Here is a 16,522-nt window from a genome sequence, read left to right as displayed (position 1 = left end):
TAAGATATTTGAACTCTGAGTCATAATTTATAATTATTCCACATTTTTAGGTTTTCTATGATTTCAAATGGTGCCTCTGAATAGAAAATTCAGAGTTTTAATAGACAAAGATAGGTGAACATTGCATAATGTCCAATCAACAATTTATCTTGTGTTTGTTCTTTTGTAAAAAAAAAAAACAAAAAACAAAGTTAAGGAACTCAAATGAGCATTAATAATTTCGTTTTCAGTTGTTCCTTTTCTCTTGCGCGTCACTAATCTTTCATAGAAAAGATAAACACTTTACTATACGGCTGTTGCTAAAAGACGTAATGGCCCACACTTACAGGTTCCCAAGTAGTTCTGACCAGCCCATCTGTCCCTCACTCTCTGATAGACGATGGCAAAGACAAATTCAGCCAGACCAGACCCACCTGCAGTCTTTTGAGGGGTTTTACTAGCTCCAATACTGTAATCTTGAAAAAGATAAAAGGTTTGAGTTACAGCTGGAAAGATAAGAACATTGACTGCGACCCAAGACTGGAAGACTGACTCTCAGAGATACCTATACACCATTTAGTATTATTGGTAATGTGTCATTAACCTCTTGAGGGATGGGGGGAGGGAATTCCAAGGGCTTTCCTTTTTATTTCCCTACAATAAGAAGTAATACATCACAAAATATTTTAACTCAAATGCTGTGGGTGTTTTCTCTGAGGCGGACAAAGTTTTCTCTCCTTACAAAGCTGCCTGAATTCCTTACTGCATTAATTAAAAGAAAGCGGCAGTTATGTGTTGTTTCTTTAACTGCTGTGCCAACCGTTGTTCAGCATTCTCCTAGAAGTAGAAAGGGATGGGAGATAAGGGGCAAAAAAATACAGAATTCATAAAGAAAGAAGTTTGGAGACTTATGGCTTGATTTTCTTCTTTGGAGAAGAGGGAATGAAGACCCTATCAAAGGTAGCTTTTGAACTGTGGAATAAAATCCCCTCTCTTTCTTGAAGACGAACGTTATAGGGGAAATGGGTGGATTAGCACTGTCTTCTCACCCCAGTGTCACTAACTGACGTTGTCCGAATTCCTGTCATACCCGTTCCTTTGAACTAAACCTGACTCTTAAGCCCGGCTCGCTCAGTCGGTCCACGCTGACCTTCCTGCGTATCGCCCCTCTCCCTGCTGTTCACTTCCTGGACGACGCCTTACCGTGTACAAAGCAATGCAGCTCTCAGGCTGCCATGCAACCTGAAAATACCAACCTAACTGCCTCCCTGTACCATCTGTGCTAATGTCCAAAATCTGTCCATGGAAAGCAGAGTCTAAAACAAGCCGTGATTGCCATTATCACAGAAGAGAAGGCCTGGGCCTGTCCAAAAGATGTGCTTTGAACAGAATGCAAGAATTCTTTAGGGCATTTGAGGTATCAGGGGATGGAACTCTTATCCCAGAGCAAACAGAGCCTTTGTGCAAACAAAAAGAATAATGTTACTTTCTTTCCTTGAATGGGACCATGGGGAATGCAAATCTCAATATTGCAGTTAATGCCCTTTATGGAGCTGTCCAGGTTAGGACAGCATAATGTTCACAAGATAAAATTCCTTTTTTTATTATGTGCAGTTAGACAACCTATAGTACATCATTAGTTTTTGATGTCGAGTTCAAAGATTCATTAGTTGTGTGTAACACCCGGTGCTCATCACAACACGTGCCCTCCTTAATACTCATCACCCGGTTACCCCATCCCCCGACACCCCTCCCTTCTGTAACCCTCTGTTTAATTCCCGGGGTTCAGAGTCTCTCATGATTTGTCTCCCTCTCTGATTTCTTCCGCTTCAGTTTTCCCTCCCTTCCCCTATGGTTTTCCACGTTATTCCATATGTTCCACATATGAGTGAAACCCTATGATAATTGTCTTTCTCTGCTTGACTTATTTCACTTAGCATAATCCTCTCCATGTCGATGCAAATGGCAGGTATACATCCTTTCTGATGGCTGAGATTCCATTGTGTATATGAACCATATCTTCTTTATCCAGTCATCTGTTGAAGGGCATCTCAGCTCCTTCCACAGTTTGGCTGCTGTGGATATTCCTGCTGTGAACGTTGGGGTGCATGTGCCCCTTTTTTCATTATATCTATAGCTTTGGGGTAAATACCTAGTAGTGCAATTGCTGGTCATAGGTAGCTCTTCTTATAATTTTTTGAGGAACCTCCATACTGTTTTCCAAAGTGGCTGTACCAGCTTGCATTCCCACCAACACTGTAAGAGGATTCCTTTCTCCACATCCTTGCCAACGTTTGTTGTTTCCTGTCTTGTTAAACTTTGTCATTCTATCTGGTGTAAATAAGGTGGTATCTCAATGTGGTTTTGTTCTGGATTTCCCTGATGGCTAATGATGTTGAGCATTCTTTCCTGTGTCTGCTAGCCATTTGAGTATCTTCTTTGGAGAAGTGTCTGTTCATGTCTTCTGCCCATATTTTGACTGGTTTATTTGGTTTTTTGGGTGTTGAGTTTGTCAAGATAAAACTCTTCACAGAAATACTTTCAACTTGATGTTGCATTTGTACAAGATGCCACAAAACTTACCACCAACCAGGAGGGAAAAGTTGCTTTCAGTTATATTGTCAATGAAGGGAATGGGTTCTGCTGAGCCACCTAACTTTTCCTCTCCTCCCCATGGGGGTAAGGCCCAAATTTACCAAACAACTGGTTAGAAATAAGGGAGATTCAGGAGCCATGAAACAGAAAAGGTGGAATACATTAAAACTAAACTTTGCTGTATTAATCTAGGACTCTCTGAAGGTCAACCTACCCCATTTGCGCCTTCCTGATTGTCTTCTATATTCAGTTGTAAGTTTATGCCTATGAAAGTTTAAAACTCTATTTAAAGAGTATTTAGAACCCTAAGTCCCTCCTTCATTCCGCTCAGTAGATACCTGCTGTATCTATTCTCACCCCAACAGAACTCTGGTGTCTCATTCTCTGGAGAGGTCTCTGAACTGCATGTTGCTAGGCACAAACATGAACTAAACCCTAGCCCTAGTCCTAACCCTAACCCATAACTCCTAATTCCTAACCCCTAATTCAAACCCTAACCTAACCCTAACCCTCTGGAGAGTCTCTGAGCTGCAGGATACCAGGTACATGCCATCACCCTGGCAGTAACACTAACCCTTACCCTAACCCTGGTCCTAAACCTAATCCTAACCCTAGATCTGAGGGGAAAAAAATAGATGTGATAATATTCATATATTAATATATTATTTGGCCATAAAAAAAGAATGAAATCTTGCCATTTGCAAAGACGTAAATGGAGCTACAGAGCATAATGTTAAGTGAAATAAGTCAGAGAAAGTCAAATGCCACATGATTTCACTCATATGTAGAATTTAAGAAACAAACCCAATGAGCAAAGGGGAAAGAAAGGGGGAGAGGCAAACCAAGAAACCAGCTCTTAACTACAGAGAACAAACTGGTGGTCACCAGAGGGGAGGTGTGGTGGGGAATGGGCCCTTGTTGTGATGAGCACGGCATGTTGTATGTAAGTGATGAATCCCTAAATTCTACACCTGAAACTAATGCTACACTGTATGTTAACTGACTCTGGAATTTAAAGAAAAACTTCTGAAAAATTGAAAAGAATCTAAATGTCACTCAATCCTTTTATGCTGAACATTAAGGTGATCTTTGTCAATTTTTGTTATTTCGACTAACATAATAAAAAATTATTATAAAAAATTTTATTATTTCAAAAATCTTCCATTAACAGCCTGTCTTGACTGCCCATTAAAATCTCTATCCAGGAAGGGATTTTTGTTTCCTCATAATGAATCACACTGCTAATGCAGTGGCCTGTTTTCTTTTCTTTTCTTTTCTTTTAATTTTATCAGATTACTTTGGGTTTTTTTTTGTTTTTTTTTATTGTAATAATATTTTTTATTATAATAATATTTTTTATTATATTATGTTAGTCACCATACAGTACATCCCCGGTTTCCGATGTAAAGTTCGATGATTCATTAGTTGCGTATAACACCCAGTGCACCATGCAATACATGCCCTCCTTAATACCCATCACCGGTCTATCCCATTCCCCCACCCCCTCTGAGGCCCTCAGTTTGTTTCTCAGAGTCCATAGTCTCTCATGCTTCATTCCCCCTTCTGCTTACCTCCCCCTTTCTTTATCCCTTTCTTCCCGTACTGATCTTCCTAGTTCTTATGTTCCGTAGATGAGAGAAATCATATGATAATTGTCTTTCTCTGCTTGACTTATTTCACTTAGCATTATCTCCTCCAGTGCCGTCCATGTTGCAGCAAATGTTGAGAAATCGTTCTTTCTGATAGCTGAGTAATATTCCATTGTATATATGGACCACATCTTCTTAATCCAGTCATCTGTTGAAGGGCATCTCGGTTCCTTCCACAATTTAGCTATTGTGGACAATGCTGCTATGAACATTGCGGTGCTATGAACATTGGGGTGCATTCTCTTCACTATGTCTGTATCTTTGGGGTAAATACCCAGTAGTGCAATGGCTGGGTCATAGGGTACCTCAATTTTTAACTTTTTAAGGGACCTCCACACTGTTTTCCAGAGTGGCTGTACCAACTTGCATTCCCACCAGCAATGTAGGAGGGATCCCCTTTCTCCACATCCTCTCCATGGACCACATCTTCTTAATCCAGTCATCTTTTGAAGGGCATCTCGGCTCCTTCCACGATTTAGCTATTGTGGACAACGCTGCTATGAACAGTGGGGTGCATATGGCCCTTCTCTTCACTACGTCTGTATCTTTGGGGTAAATACCCAGTAGTGCAATTGCTGGATCATAGGGTAGCTCAATCCATCCCATTTACAATAGACCAAAAATCATACATTATCTTGGAATTAATTTAACCAGAGACATAAAGGATCTATATTCTAGAAACTACAGATCACTCTTGAAAGACATTGAAGAAGACACAAAAAGGTGGAAAAATATTCCATCCTCATGGATTGGAAGAATTAACATAGCTAAAATGTCCATGCTACCCAGAGCAATCTACACTTTCAATGCTATCCCGATCAAAATACCAATGATATTTTTCAAAGAACTGGAACAAACAGCCCTTAAATTTGTGTGGAACCAGAAAAGGCCACGAATCGCCAAGGAAGTGTTGAAAAGGAACAACAAAGCTGGGGGCATCACAATGCCAGATTTCAAGTTGTACTACAAAGCTGTGATCACAAAGACAGCATGGTACTGGCACAAAATGCAGTGGCCTGTTTTCTATATTGCATGTCTTCTACTCGTCTGAGTCTAGCAGGAGCCACAGACATTAATTAGAAAGTCTTAAGCTTGTATCTCCCTTATTCCCTCCAAACTCTAACAGTGGTTTGGTTCTACAATGAGCCCAACTCCTCTCACTTGCCTTTCACTCTTGAACTCTGTCTGGGTGCCTTTGGCTTTACATACTAGCTTCCAATTTTACACTGGTTCTGACATGCCCTCCCTAATAATAATAGCAAATACTTCTAATGCACTTAATAGGCACTAGAGTATTTTAAACACTGCATGTGTTAGCCCTTTTAATCCCCACCTGTACCCTATATAGAAGGCTAGTCTAATTACTGTAGTATAACGTTATATGGTTTGGATTACTATCTCAAGCAAATCAGAATGTGTGTTGACTTATCTTGTACCACTAATTCTAATAATAATAATAATAATAACAATAATAGTAATTATAAAAAGGCAAATTTGGTAGACCTCTGATGAATTTGGAAGGCAAATATTCCTAACTTGAATATGACACCCAAGCCCATTTTTAGGTCATCCACGAGGCTGTCAGTATTGAATGGTGCAGGAGGGGGGAAATGGAGCAAGAGAAGGCTCTACAGTAGGTCCAGGCTGCAGTGCAAGGAGAATCACCACAGGAGAGTCATGACTCAGGAGACCATACTGTCCTGGTTTATGAATAATTTTCAATAATGTTCCCCTTTTACTCTCAGAAGTGTCCTGATACAGCTATAAATTATATGATCGCCCTGTCTGTGCCCTAGAAGATACAAGGCCCATGACACGTCTGTAGAAGATAAGAATGCCGTGTGGAGGATCTGTTAAGCTCCCGTGGGCAATGTGAGGGCAAGCTGACAACCATCTCTACGTGAAGAGGGGCTTCTAGCTTGCTGTTGATCTCCGGTCAGACTAAGAAGCTGCTTGTAGACCACAAAGGAACTAGATAACTGGAGCTGCCTATCATGAAATGAGAATTATCTGATCGACTAAATCATAACATTGGACATGCTATGTGACATTCCATGTTTACATATAAATGTCCCCTACAGGACCAGGCCTGACTAGGACAGAAGACAATATGTAATCCATTTGAGGGTGAGGTTCCAACCCACTTTTAGACACAAGTGAAATGCATGTGCCAGGCTCCGGCTCCCTCAACCCTCACACACAGCCTCAGGAGACATTCCCTGTGGTGTGAGAAGTTCTGGATTAAAAGTGGACATAGGGGGGCGCCTGGGTGGCACAGCGGTTAAGCGTCTGCCTTCGGCTCAGGGCGTGATCCCAGCGTTCTGGGATCGAGCCCCACATCAGGCTCTTCCGCTATGAGCCTGCTTCTTCCTCTCCCACTCCCCCTGCTTGTGTTCCCTCTCTCGCTGGCTGTCTCTATGTCTGTCGAATAAATAAATAAAATCTTTAAAAAAAAAAAAGTGGACATAGGATTTCAAAGTCCAGACTTGGTTAAAATTGAGACAGCACAGAAGTGGACTATTACTGAATCTGAGGCTTGGCCCTGCTACCATTTTGTTCTTCTTGGAAACACACTTACCTACACTGCTCAACTTAAGAAATAAAGCACAATATCAATAAGTAAAGGCACATGTTTACTCCTGCACAATTATACTCCTTCTTCTCAGAGGTGATCACTATTATGACTTTTGCTTTATCTTTATTGTTCATCATATTTTATTACATAGTAATATACCCTGACATGATATGAAGTAAGACATTGTAGGTATTTAAACTTGAAGCATATGGCATTATATGTATTTTTCTGCAGCCAGTGTTTTCAAGCCCCGTTAAGAATAACAATTACACATTAAAGATCATTGTGATCATTGTCTCTGGAATGTACAAAACCATATTGCCCCTTTTAGGACCTATTCTCAGTTTCCGGCCAAATTCTTCACCTGCTACCATTCTGGGGGAGTGAATGATGCTGATTACTGACAACGTCTGAGGACTGAGGCGGCAAGAGCATTGAGGAGATGGCCCAGCGGCACCAGCACTAAGGAAACGGTCCACAAGGGACAGGCTCAGGGAGGGGATGACCTCAATTAGCCTTCAGCGATAAACAGTCCTTAATTGTCTCTTTCTTCTCTGAAGGAGATGACCCCAGAGGTTACATCGCCATGTGAACAGATATGAAATATTGGAATCTTCAAGAGCTGTACTGAGTATGGGGATAAAACATCTCATCGGGTCTCTCTTCCAAGTATGACAGAGTCCTTGGGGACCTGGGGAAAATGAATTCTTCACTCTCAGTCCCTGTACTCAGCCAGCTCAATAACGAGGTCCCGAGGGTCTGCCTTCCCTCTCAGGCAGAGGTGCATACTTTTAAAATCTCCCTAACTACATTTCTAACTTTAAACAACAAACACTGCTCTTTAACCAGGTCCACAGAGATGTCCTCACCATTCTGGGAGAAAGGACGAGAAAATGCAGCAGGTCTTGATTTCTCAGAAAATAATGGGACCACCATCAATAAATCAAACCAAAGTGCAGTGCTCATTCCTCTCTACCCTTCAGGACCATAGCTGCCAGAGGGGTAAATAAGGTACTTATCTAGGGATTAAGACACAAACTCTATTCTTCACTTAGAGGACAGAGAAAAGGCAAGAAAAATACAAGTGACCAAAGCCCTGGATCCTTTTTTTTCTTTTTTTTTGTCTTTGAGTATAGTTGACATGCAATGTTATATTAATTTCCAGTGTTCAATATAGTGATTCAACAATCATATATGTTATGAAATGCTCACCATGGTACGTATAGTCACCATCTGTTACCATACAGCATTACTACAATATTATTGACTATATTCCCAAAGCTGTACTTTTCATCCCTATGACCTATGTATTTTAGAACTGGAAGTTTCTTTCTCTGAATCCCTTTCTCCTATTTCACCCATCCCCCTACGTGTCCCTCTGGCAACCACCAGTTTGTTCTATTTATAAATCTGTTTCTGTTTTTTGTGTGTTCCTTTTGTTTTTCAGATTGAAATCTTTTTTTTTTTGGTCAAAGAGATTTTTTATTTATATACAACAATTTTGGCTTGAAAATCAAAGTTAATATATGATAGATTATACTTAAGGGCCAGTTTGGATTCATTAAACAAATACAAAAAGCATTCAGCAAGTGTTAACTGAACATTGCTATTTTCAAGGATGCAGTGATGTGAGAGACAGTATCACGCAAGGATTCTGTTTCCGTCACCATTTCAACTTTATCATATCAGGAGGGCCTTCCAACTCTTACTGAGACTATTTTCCAGAGAGCAAAAGGAAAACTATACTGTTCAAGAATACCTATTTCCTTTATAATTTTTCTGTTCTAGGGTTTCTTCTGGAGACATGAGTCATTTTCTCTGAAACTGAGAGTATTCTTGAAACCCTTGGGGCACCTGGGTGCCTCAGTCAGTTAAGCATCTGCCTTTGGCTCCAGTCATGATCCCAGGATCCTGGGATTGAACCCTGGGTCAGACTCCCTGCTCAGCAGGGGAGTCTGCTTCTCCCTTTCCCTCTGCCCCTACTCCTGCTCATACTCTGTCTCTCGCTCACTGTCTCTCTCTCAAATAAATAAATAAAATCTTAGAAAAAGAAAGAAACCCTTTGAAGGAACAAAGACAACAGAATCATCGTTCCTATCTGCTAATTCTGAAGATCCCAGTCCTTTGACTATGGTTCCCTGTACTATTTGTTTTCACTGGCTGTGAAAGTGTAGATAGTGTGTCTGTGAATGGAAGCCAGTGGATGCCCTCATGTCTGACATAAATTTTCTTCTTTGTATCAGGATTCCTTTAGATTGAAATCTTGCCATTCACAACAATATGGATGGACCTAGAGGCTATTCTGCTGAATGAAATAACTCAGACAGAGAAAGATAAATGCCATATAACCTCACTTACATGCAGAATGCTACTTTTATTGATTTGAATTCATTCATCCATCAATCATACATGCAACTGATGAATTATTGAACACTACATCTAAAACTATATGTTGGCTAATTGAATTTAAATTAAAAAAAGAATTACCTGAACATTTAAAGATCCATGTATTTTTTGCATCTAATCTGTCTTCTAAATATAAAATAATGCACTTTTTAATAGCTGAGTAATATTCCATTGCATGTATATGTGTATACACGTGTGTGTGTGTGTGTGTGTGCGTACTCCATTGTATATACATCTTCTTTATCCATTCATCCACCAGTGGACACTTGGGCTGTTATTGTAAACAGTGCTTCAATAACATACGGGGGTATAACTTTTTGAGTTATTGTTTTGTTTTCCGTTTCTTTTTTTTAACTTGTGATAAGCACTGGGTGACGTTTGGAATAGTTGAATCACTATGTTGTACACCTAAAACTAATGTAACACTGTAGGTTAACTATACTGGAATTAATAAAATTTTAAAAAGTGTTTTGTTTTCTTTGGGTAAATACCCAGTACTGCAATTACTGGATCATATGCTATTTCTCTTTTTAACTTTTTGAGGAACCTCCACACTGTTTTCCAGAGTGGCTTCATCAGTCTGCATTCCCACCAACAGTGGAAGAGGGTTCACCTTTCTCCACATCCTCGCCCACACTTGTTGCTCCTTGTCTTTTTTATTTTATCCGTTAGCCATTTAGCTGTTGTAGTCATCCATCTGACAGTTGTAAGGTGATATCTCGTGGTTTTGATTTGCATTTCCCTGATGATCAGGGCTGTTTGTGCATCTTTATACGTGTCTGTTGGCCCTTTGTCTGTCTTCTTTGGAAAAACACCTATTCAGGTCCCCACCATAAAAAAGAATGGTATCTTGCCATTGCAACAACATGGATGGACCTAGAGAGTGTAATGCTGAGTGAAATAAGGCAAATACCATATGACTTCACTCATATGAGGAATTTAAGAAACAAAACAAATGAACAGAGGAAAAAAGAGACAAAAAACAGACTCAAATACAGAGCACCAACTGGTAGTTGCCACAGGGAAGGTGGGTGGGGGAATGGGTGAAATAGATAAAGGTAATTAAGAGTACACTTATCTATCTTGACAAGCACTAAGAAATGTATAGAATTAGGGCGCCTGGGTTATTCAGTCAACTAAGTGACTGACTCTTGATTTTGGCTCAGGTAATGATCTCAGGGTGCTGGGATCGAACCCTGCATCTGGCTCCTCACTCAGGGGGCAGTCTGCTCATGGATTCTCTCACTCTCTCTCCCTCTGCCCCTTGTGTTCTTTCCCCCTATATATAAAAAAGAAAGAAATGTATAAAATTGTTGATTATTATATTGTACAACTTAAACTAATACAAAAATATATGATAATTATACTTTAATTTAAAAAGGAAAAGAAACAAGAACAACAAAACCATGCATTTTTAAGCAGGAAAAAAAGTAGATGGACTTTTTAACACACCAATATCCTTTGTGTGTGAATAAACATTTAGGTAGTGCCGAGTTTGCATCTTAAATAAAGCACACCCAGCCAAGTAACCCAACAGAAACTACTGAATTTTATCATCAAATTCTCATTTGGTTCCAGCTCCCCAAATGCTCTGGTGTTTGAGCTTTAAAAATCATTTCAGTTATTAAGGAGTTATTAAGGTTAAGTAAGATTTAAATTACAAAGTGTCTAACACATTCAGTTACTTACGGGAGCTTTTCAATAGTTATGAATTCCCCTTCTTAAATATCTACTTGATGACATTCCTTCAGCCAGTGATGTATTCCTATAAACTAAACATACTCATCTTACCACCTGTTCCTAGAAAATATGTTTAATCTTCTCCTTCTCCCCCTCCTCCTTCTCCCCGTCCTCCTCCTCCTTCTTTTTCTTCTTCTTCTTCTTCTTTCTTCTTCTTCTTCTTCTTCTTCTTCTTCTTCTTCTTCTTCTTCTTCTTCTTCTTCTTCTTCTTCTTCTCCTTCTCCTCCTCCTCCTCCTCCTCCTCCTCCTCCTCCTCCTCCTCCTCCTCGTCCTCCTCCTCCTTCTTCTTCTTCTTTTTGGGGGGGTATTTAATTAGTCCTCCTCTTCTGTTCCAGAATCTCAGTTTTCTCACCTTTAGAGGTATACTTACTATAATACAGTTGTACCTATGTAATGTATACATTTTGATGTTTGGACATATGCATCTACCTGTGATACCATCACCACAAACAAGATAATAATCATATCCATCATTGTCAGATTTCTTGCAACCCTTGTTTTTCAAAATATTTTATTTTGTGGCAAGAACAATTGACATGAGTGATGCATACTTACAGACTTGTTAAGAGAGCAGAAGACTTTCTCAAAGATGCATTTTTAGCACTTACTACATTCTGTAATATAATTTAAGAAAGACCTTAGAGAGGTAGAAAACTGGAGGAGGCATTATCGAATGCAAAAATAAACCAACACACAAAAGAGAGAGGATGCAGAAGAGTTTAGGAAATGGAAGCATTACACAGTTCATGTTGTGGTTGGCCTGGCAGGTGATGGTGGTTTCAGAGAGGTGCATAAGGTGGTGGTTGTAAAGGAAGAGTGGCCATTAGATTTCAAGACTCTTCAATGTAATGGATTTAATTTCCTTCTATGTGAGATAAAATGAAACCTTACCAGTCATTTAGACCAGTTCCCTAACACTATGTTGAATAATGAAACTGTATATACAAGACACTGAGACTTCAGGATCGATAGTGAGAAATTGACACCAGAAAGGTTTAAAAAGTTTTTTTTATATTATGACAATCTTAACAAATGTAGATGTGTTCTGACTTTAGTTGTTGTTGTTGTTTTTTTAAGATTTATTTATTTATTTATTCAACAGAGATAGAGACAGCCAGCAAGAGAGGGAACACAAGCAGGGGGAGTGGGAGAGGAAGAAGCAGGCTCATAGTGGAGGAGCCTGATGTGGGGCTCGATCCCATAACGCCAGGATCACGCCCTGAGCCGAAGGCAGACACTTAACTGCTGTGCCACCCAGGTGTCCCTGTTCTGACTTTAGTTTTAAGTAAAATAAATTTTTAAGTGATTAATTGATTTCTCACTGCACATTCAAGTTTCATTTTGTGCTTATGTGTATTACACACATATTTTTGCTCAGGTAGAATTTTGAGCATATAGCTAAGATAACTGAAGGGGGAATGAACCATGAGAGACTATGGACTCTGGGAAACAAACCGAAGGCTTCAGAGGGGAGGAGGGTGGAGGAATGGGATAGGCCGGTGATGGGTAGTAAGGAGGGCACGTATTGCGTGGTGCACTGGGTGTTATACGCAAGTAATGAATCATAGAACTTTACATCAGTAGGGATGTACTGTATGGTGACTCACATAACATAATAAAAAATATTATTAAAAAATAACTGTGGTTTTGATAAAAATGTGAAAATAAGGTACAATGATTATTTCTTTTATCAGACCTGTATAGTAGTTTCCAGTTTCTGTCTAGTGTCTGCTCTTCAAAGGAGAACTGAACTCCCTTCCTCTATACCCAGCCCTCCTCCACCCACCTCCTTGTCCCAGTGGCTCTGGGCTCCTCCTGGTCACTGGAACTCTGGGGATCACAGTTTGAAAAGGCACAAGGCATTTGCTGAACCAGAATTCTGATTTGCACTTAATTTACTCATCTCTTTTAGAGACTAGTGCAGGTATTATGTATGAAGATCTGAGGGCATCTCTAGTGTGGAGATCGTTGTTAAATCTTGATTTCTCCCTTAAAAACTTATCCAAATGTATGTGTCCACTTATTAGTGTCTGTAGAAGTAAGAGTTAACGCACTTTGCTGTCTTCTGTTTGTCCTTCAGGAAATGCTTGCTTGCATGGGAAAATATGAAAGGGTTTTGATCACCTTCCTTGAAAAGTCGGTCTTAACAAGATTGCTCATGCTTCAGAGAAGACTCTAAACTTCAGACACACGTATTCCCTCGACAGAGATTCTCAGTGGCCAACTAACATATCCTTCATGAGCATATATGGCCCGGGGATAAGGAGTAGTGGCACAAATAGAACATTCCTACGGCTTTTCCCCACCACCACTCCTAATATTCTGTATCTGAAATTTTTATGTATTTCCTTTAGAAAGTCCTGATATTTCACAGAGTCTGGAAGGCACTCACAGTTCTGAAGTGGATCATATTTACAGGCCTAGGAGTTGGCAGAAACAGTCTGAACGGCCCTAAACAATCTCTATGGCTAAGCTTTCCACATAACTTTTCCTGGGTTTTGCACCCAAAAGAAAAAAATTACCACATTCATCTGTATGTAAGACTTAGTTAGACAAAGGATATATTAATCAATAAAAGTGATGAGCGATATTACTTAACATCACAGAATTTTTTATTTTCATGTTTTTGTGTGTATGTAAAATTTAAAAAAAGATTTTTTTGGCAATCAGCCAAAATTTAGTTACTTTGCATTTTTTACAAATGAAATATAGTGGAATCCATTTATCTAAAGGACTGGGCTGATGATCTGTTGTTATTTTTCCAAAAAGTGGATTTGGGTTGCAGATTATTCTTATTGGGATAATGTGTAATTTTTCATCAAATAGTTTGCTTAGATCTTGGTTGTACCAGAAGACATGCCAGAAAAGTTCAAAGACCTCCTGAGCTCTTGACTACACAACATCATGCTGAATTTTCGCCATATAAATTTATATACATAACTGTGAAATCCATTAATTTGGTCTAAAAAACTGTACCCAGTTTCTTTTCTTTTTTTTTTCTGTACCTAATTTCATGACAGTTTGAAAGCTGGGTGTGAGTCCTTGAATGAAGGTTAGCACTTTCAACTTTTAATAATACAGATTCTCAGTATCATTTGCATGCAAAACGTACATCAACAAAAAGATATCCATAATGTTTGTGGAACTAAGCAAGTTACTTTCCATTCCAGGACATAAATTATTTCTTTCTCATACTGACTCTTGCACAGTTTCAAAAATTCCTTCTGGCCATTCCGCTTCGGCACAGCGATGGTTCCAGGTTGCCCCTCATTACCAACAGCACCTGCTTGTTCTCTGAGTCAGAAGACACACACCTCTGATCTTTAAAAGGAACGTGAAGAAGTTTATCTGTTTGTTTGTTTGTTAAACAAGTCACAGTGTGTGTTTTTTATTGTTATATTGGTCACCATACAGTACTTCATTAGTTTTTGACGTAGTGTTCCATGATTCCTTGTTTGCGTATAACAGTGTGTTTTTTAAAAAGCAATAGTGTCTCCATAATCGAACTGATACACTTAGACTTGTGGTTGTTCTGAAGGGTCAGGTGCCCCACACGGAATGCACAGCATAGGCCAGCTACGCATTGAGACATGGGCTAATACGGAAGAGAACGATGAGAAACGCTCCTCAAGCGACACTGTGATACACAGTGCACTGATGAGTGGCTGCCATACTATTCTATGATGAGTAGTTTGAACTAATGGGTTTATATTTTAACTTATATAATCACATGTTTTATTACTGAGTACAGTTAGTATTTCTGTACGTACCAACCAGAGTAGAACTATTTTTACTGCATTCGCACAAACATAGTGTGCTTAGTGGTGCATATAGCCAAGCATCGTTGTTGCCTAACATCATTGCATTGAATACAACACAAGAAGATGTCACATGAGATTTGGGGAAATAGGACACAAGAATGAATTACTAGAGAAAACCCTATAGACCTACTGTAATTGTTAAGAAATTTCGTTTGTTGTTTCCCAGCTGTCACTTGGAGGTAAAAATGCCCCCTGACTAGGTTGCCTAATGCCCCCTTTGCATCCTTATTCCTCAGGGTGTCGATAAAAGGGTTCAGTGTAGGTGTCACCGCTCCACAGAAGAGCGCCATCAACTTGGGCTGGTCCCTTGAGATGGAGGAAGGCGGCTGAAGGTACATGCTAATGGCTGGACCATAAAACAAGAAAACTACAATGAGGTGGGAGGAACATGTCCCAAAGGCCTTCTTCCTTCCCTCAGAAGACTTAATTTTAAATACAGCATGTCCAATACAAGCATAGGAAGCAAGAATTAAGCAAAGAGGAACAGCTAATATGAAAATACACACCACAGAGAGTGTAAGCTCATTAGCAACCTTTTCTCCACAGGCAGCCTTTATCAGAACAGGAATCTCACACACCAAGTGGTCCAATTTATTGAGGCCACACAGCGGTAACTGGAAGGTGGCTGTGGCCTCTGAGACAGCATAAGTGATTCCAGTGAGCCACACGGTGCACACCAACAGGATACAGATGCGTGGGTTCATGATGAGGGAGTAGTGCAGAGGCTTGCAGACAGCCACGTAGCGATCAAAAGACATGATAGCCAAAAGCAGACATTCCGTGCCCCCCATTATGTGAAAGAAATGAAGCGGAGCTGCACAGCCCAGGTAGCTGATGGTCTTGCTAGCACTTCCCAGGTTAAACAGCATCTGAGGGACAGTGCTCGTGGTGTAGCACATGGCCAGGAAGGAGAGGTTGGTGAGGAAGAAGTACATGGGGCTGTGCAGACGGGCATCTAACCTGGACGCCAGAATGATGGCTATGTTCCCCACCATGGCCACGGGGTATGTTATAAGAAGAATAGCAAATAGAGGAAGCTCCAGCCAAGGACGGTCTGCGAAGCCCAGTAGAATAAACTCCTCAGGATGGGGATGGCTGTTGTTCATTGCACCACTGTCCTTACCTTGTTTCACCTACAGCGGGGAAGTGGCAGAAAAGGTAGGAAGAGTTAGGAGAACTGCGTGTGCCATCCACTCACAGAAGAGGGGCTGCAGTAGCTTGTGAGGAAATAATAAAAGGGGTCTGATGTCAGGTGACTTACTTTCCCTCCTGATACGCCAGAATAGAGCTGGCGACTTTAGACAGATAGCCTGACCATTCTGAAACTCAGTGTATAACAAGGATGTCAATGACCATCTCCTTGTGTTACAGAGAGAATTAAATGAAAAGTGGAAGCATCTTGTGTTTTAGAAACTCAGAGCAATGTTTTTCAAACTTTGCTTGCTTGCATAAAAATCATCTGAGGAGGCTGTTAAAATGCAATTCATTGGATTCTGTCTCTCGGTGTCTGATAGAGTGGATGTGAGATGGGGCCCCGGAGACAGTGATGCAAGGCATTACTGAGATATTATGAGCAGTGGAAGCCTTGAGGCAGCTGAAGCACAAGAAGGGGGAGAACACTGGAGCTTAACGCCCATCACGACAGCTTTGTCCAAACTCAAGCAGTCCGCTGAATAGTTTTACCATCTCTATGGAGAGTAAGAAGGTAGGTTTTGTACAAGTCCATTTTAGTATTTTGGAAGTGAGCAAGAATGTCA

At 40.2% G+C, this 16,522-nt stretch overlaps 1 protein-coding gene across 1 annotated transcript; it reads right to left on the bottom strand.

The window, feature by feature from the left end:
• Window positions 1-285: 285 nt before the first annotated feature.
• LOC123796453 (olfactory receptor 2B6-like) lies at window positions 286-15,871 on the bottom strand. The gene is made up of 2 exons (XM_045803934.2): window positions 14,896-15,871; window positions 286-455 (listed from the first exon to the last, which is right to left on the bottom strand). Exons 1-2 carry the CDS (start codon window positions 15,869-15,871, stop codon window positions 286-288), a joined length of 1,146 nt encoding a protein of 381 aa, XP_045659890.2.
• Between the last annotated feature and the right edge of the window lie 651 nt (window positions 15,872-16,522).

This window comes from Ursus americanus, chromosome 32, assembly GCF_024610735.1.
Source record: "Ursus americanus isolate L20-20 chromosome 32, mUrsAme1.1.p, whole genome shotgun sequence".
NCBI classification, from domain to species: Eukaryota; Metazoa; Chordata; class Mammalia; order Carnivora; family Ursidae; genus Ursus; species Ursus americanus.
This window is presented reverse-complemented; position numbering and strand designations above follow the sequence as displayed.

Excerpts from the sequence above, each read along its gene's own strand:
- LOC123796453 (XM_045803934.2), bottom strand. The coding sequence starts at position 15,871 with ATGAACAACAGCCATCCCCATCCTGAGGAGTTTATTCTACTGGGCTTC. Across the intron at positions 456-14,895 it reads GAAATTTCTTAACAATTACA|ATTACAGTATTGGAGCTAGT; the intron begins GTAGGTCTATAG and ends ATCTTTTTCAAG.